Raw genomic sequence first — 3,404 nt, 5'->3', positions numbered from 1 at the left:
CAGGCATCCTCCTCCGGGAAATGGGGCCAGGGCAGCCTCCCCGCCGCTGCCAACTCCCCTCCCCAGCGCAGCTTCCTGTTCCAGGAACACGCCGAGCCGTTCTACCTCGGGGCTTTGGCACTGGCTGTTCCTTCGGCCTGGGATTTGCCTCCTCCTGCTTTCTTCAGGGATGGAACCTCATTGTCATTCTGGGCTATGCTCAAATGCCACCATCTCAGAGAAGTCCTCTCTGACCACCGACTTAAACAGCACCTCCAGAAACTAACATATCACCCTATTTCCCGTATAGCACTTGTCACAGCTGTAGATGTCTTACATAGGGGGTTACTGAACATCTCCCCAACGGGTCCCTGAGCTCTCTGAGGGTGGGGAATTCGTATTCCATGGGGATTAGGAGTGGGCATCATGATCCTGAGTCCTCGGAGATGCCCAGTGGCTTCCCGGCTCCCAAACCTCCCGCCCCTGACCCAGTGAGATGGAGTGTTCAGGGTTGCCAGGCCCAGAGAGCCAAGGCGGTTCAGAGGAAAGGGGCATCACCGCCTGCCTTAGCCTTGCTCAGGAAGGGACCAGGTTGGAGACAGAGGGGCCCAGCCCCCCAAATCATCCAGGCCTAGGGGAAGGGCATCTCCTTTCTCGCTCTTTAATCTCGCTCTGCTCTCTTGACACAGTTCTGGCAGTGCAACCCCAGGCGCCACCTCCAGAGATAGGGCGGGGTTGGGGGGGGCCCAGCCCCAGGGCGGGGCAGGGGCGCCTCCTTCCGGCCGGCGGTCCGGGAGGCCCCCCCCGCCTGTCCGGGCCCCAGCAAGCCCAGGCGTGGTGTCCGAGTGGACGAATAAATAGGGGCGGTCAGTGGTTGGATGGGTCAGGCCGGCTTGTGGTCTGGGTGGCTTTTGAGCGTGTGGAACTTGACGCTGTCCAGCTTCTCGAAGCGCTTCCCGCAGCGCTCGCACGTGAAGTTGTATTGCACCTCGGCCGTGTGCTTCTTCATGTGCCAGTTGAGCGATGCGCGCTGTCGGCACTGGTAGCCACAGATCTCGCACCTGCCGGGGCCGGTGAGCGACACCGGGTCGGGCGGGGTCAGACTGGGGTGGGGCCCAAGCTACTGGGCACCGATCCGGGCCCCAGAAAGGGGAGGCGCCATCAGGGATGCGAGCGCGTGTGGAACTGGGCAAGGCAACCCGACGGCTGAGGCCGCCCTCTGCGTGTCCAGGCCCGGACCCCCTTCCCTCCCAGCGCCCTGGCAGGAAGCCCGTCACTCACTGCAGGGGCGTCTCCCCGGTGTGCGTGCGCCGGTGTACCTCCAGGTGGTTCTTCCTCTTGAAGGACTTGCCGCAAGTCTCGCAGGTGAATTCACGAACGCCTGGGGGTGGGGGCAGGGCTGAGCACAGCGCAGTTGGGGGCGAGGGCTGCAGGGCGCTGCTGAAACCGGGTAGAGTGTGGTCCCCCCACGTTGGGGTGCAGGTGAACCACACCCCACAGATTCTGGGAGCCAACGCTGACAATAAAAGCGAGGGTGCTCATGAGCTGCACCGGGGTGACGCTCAGAGGCTGCCGGGGAAAGCCACAGGCAGAGCTGGGGTATGACCTGGACTCCCTGGGAGGCATGGAGGGCAAACAGTCAAGCCAGAGGGGGTCTGAATTTGACCCCAATATTTGAACCTTGGGGTGATTTCATATACAAATCCGAAGCTCCCGCCACTCGAAAAGTCTGAAGCCATGCCCTCCCACTGGAGGGGCAACACTCAGGCGGCGGCGCACACCCTGGGGGGCAGTCCTGTGCCTGGGGACTCCTGCCCCCACCCTAAACCCGAGGCCCAGGACCCTGTGTCCCGTGCTGCCCGCCCCTCCGTGGGCCTGACCTGAATGGATGATCATGTGCCGCCGCAGGTGGTTGGATAAATAGAACTTCTTGCCGCAGCCCGGGTGTGGACACACTTTGGTCTTCCCCTTCCGATGCACAAGATTGACATGGTTCTGCAGGCGAGAGGGGTGGGATGGGGCTGTGGGTGCCGAGAACCCACCTCCAGGGCTCCCGAGGGTGGGGACAGATACGGGGAGCTGGGAGGCAGGCTGGGGCCAGCGACTCTGGAGGAAGACGGGTGCCCTGCCCTTGGGAGGGACTCCCAGCTCTGAGCAGGGGCCCCAGGGCACAACTGTAATTCATGTAGCCTTATGGGGCACCTGCTATAGCCAGGGCCCGGGCTGGGACATCAGTCAGCCTTGTCATAACCGCATGCTGGGGCCCCGCCCTTTGCCCAGTTTGCGGATGGGGGTGAGGCACCAGAGGCTTCGGGTTTGGTCCTGTGTCTCACAGCTGGGCAGTGGGGCGAGGCCGGGACTGGATTCCGGGGCTGAGTCTTACAGCAGGCTTTGCCATGGAGCCATGCTGCCCCTCCCCCCACCCCTCCTGGAGTCATTCATTCCTTTGTTCTTTTATTCTTTACCTCACCAGCACCCCTGCAGCTCCAATGCTGGGCACCAGGCCTGACACCTGGCAGGTGCCCAATACACGCTTAAGGAAAATGAGACTCGGCAAATTCAAAGGGCCGCTGGTGCCGCCTCCTGCCACCAGTGGGAATGGGACAAGATCCTGGTTCTGCCCTTGGGGCAGCCCGTCCAGGCTCCAGAGAACAAACTACAGGCGTGTCCTGCTGGTGCAGTGATCTGGGGCTCACAGGCCCCACCTGCCCTGGGGGACTAGGGTGGGCTTCCTGGTGGAGGGGCGTCCTGAGCCGAGAAGGTGGCCTGGGCAAGAGCAGGAGTTGAGAGGCTGGTTGAGAAGGCAGGGCAAGTCCCTGGAGAGCAGGACGGGAAGGTAGCGAGATGACGCCTGGGGNCCCTCCACGAGCCACACTGCCCAGACGCCAGCCCACAGGCAGCGGGAAGCAGAGGTGGGCCCCGCTCGGGCAGCTCGGGGGGCAGCCTCACCTGGAAGCTGCTGAGGGCCACGTAGACCTGGCTGCAGCCCTCGTAGGGGCAGTGGAACATCTCGAGCAGGCCGTCGGCATCCATCACCCGAGTCCGCTTGCTCCGCCGCCGCCTGGAGGGGAAGGGGCCCGTGGCATCAGGGCTCCCGCGCCACGCAGGCTGTGGGCCCGCCGGCTGCTCCTCGTCCCGGCCCCCAGCTGCCCAGGCACCCACTTCTCGGGCTCCTTGGGGATCTCGTAGATGATGGCCGACATGTCACTGCCGTCCAGCTCCTCCCCGTCCGCCTCTGCTTCGGGCTCCGCGCTCTCAGGCACTGTCGCTGCCGGCTCTGGGGCCACGGGCTCCTCCTTCTCTTCCTTCTTGAGCACATACAGCTCCTCCTTCTCTACGGGGGTGGGGGTGGCGTGGACACAGGGCGGGTGTCCGTGGTGGGCTTGTGTGGCTGAGGAGTGGGCTCCGGGGCCACTCCTCCCTAC

General features: G+C 64.0%; 1 protein-coding gene across 1 annotated transcript in view; it reads right to left on the bottom strand.

Moving 5' to 3' along the window:
- Positions 1–617: 617 nt before the first annotated feature.
- The window catches only part of ZNF653 (zinc finger protein 653), a 15,616-nt gene continuing 12,829 nt past the window's right edge, over positions 618–3,404 (bottom strand). The window contains exons 6-10 of the mRNA XM_077767966.1: positions 3,142–3,337; positions 2,929–3,040; positions 1,860–1,974; positions 1,261–1,360; positions 618–1,040 (exon numbers count right to left, since the gene is read on the bottom strand). Of these exons, the coding sequence (XP_077624092.1) occupies positions 863–1,040; positions 1,261–1,360; positions 1,860–1,974; positions 2,929–3,040; positions 3,142–3,337 (701 nt within the window). The 3' untranslated portion in view covers positions 618–862. The remainder of the gene's footprint in view (positions 1,041–1,260; positions 1,361–1,859; positions 1,975–2,928; positions 3,041–3,141; positions 3,338–3,404) is intronic.

The sequence above is a fragment of the Crocuta crocuta genome, unplaced genomic scaffold (genome assembly GCF_008692635.1).
Source record: "Crocuta crocuta isolate KB4526 unplaced genomic scaffold, BGI_CrCroc_1.0 scaffold115, whole genome shotgun sequence".
NCBI classification, from domain to species: Eukaryota; Metazoa; Chordata; class Mammalia; order Carnivora; family Hyaenidae; genus Crocuta; species Crocuta crocuta.
Note: the sequence above shows the minus strand (reverse complement) of the source record. Positions and strands in the feature narration are given on the sequence as shown.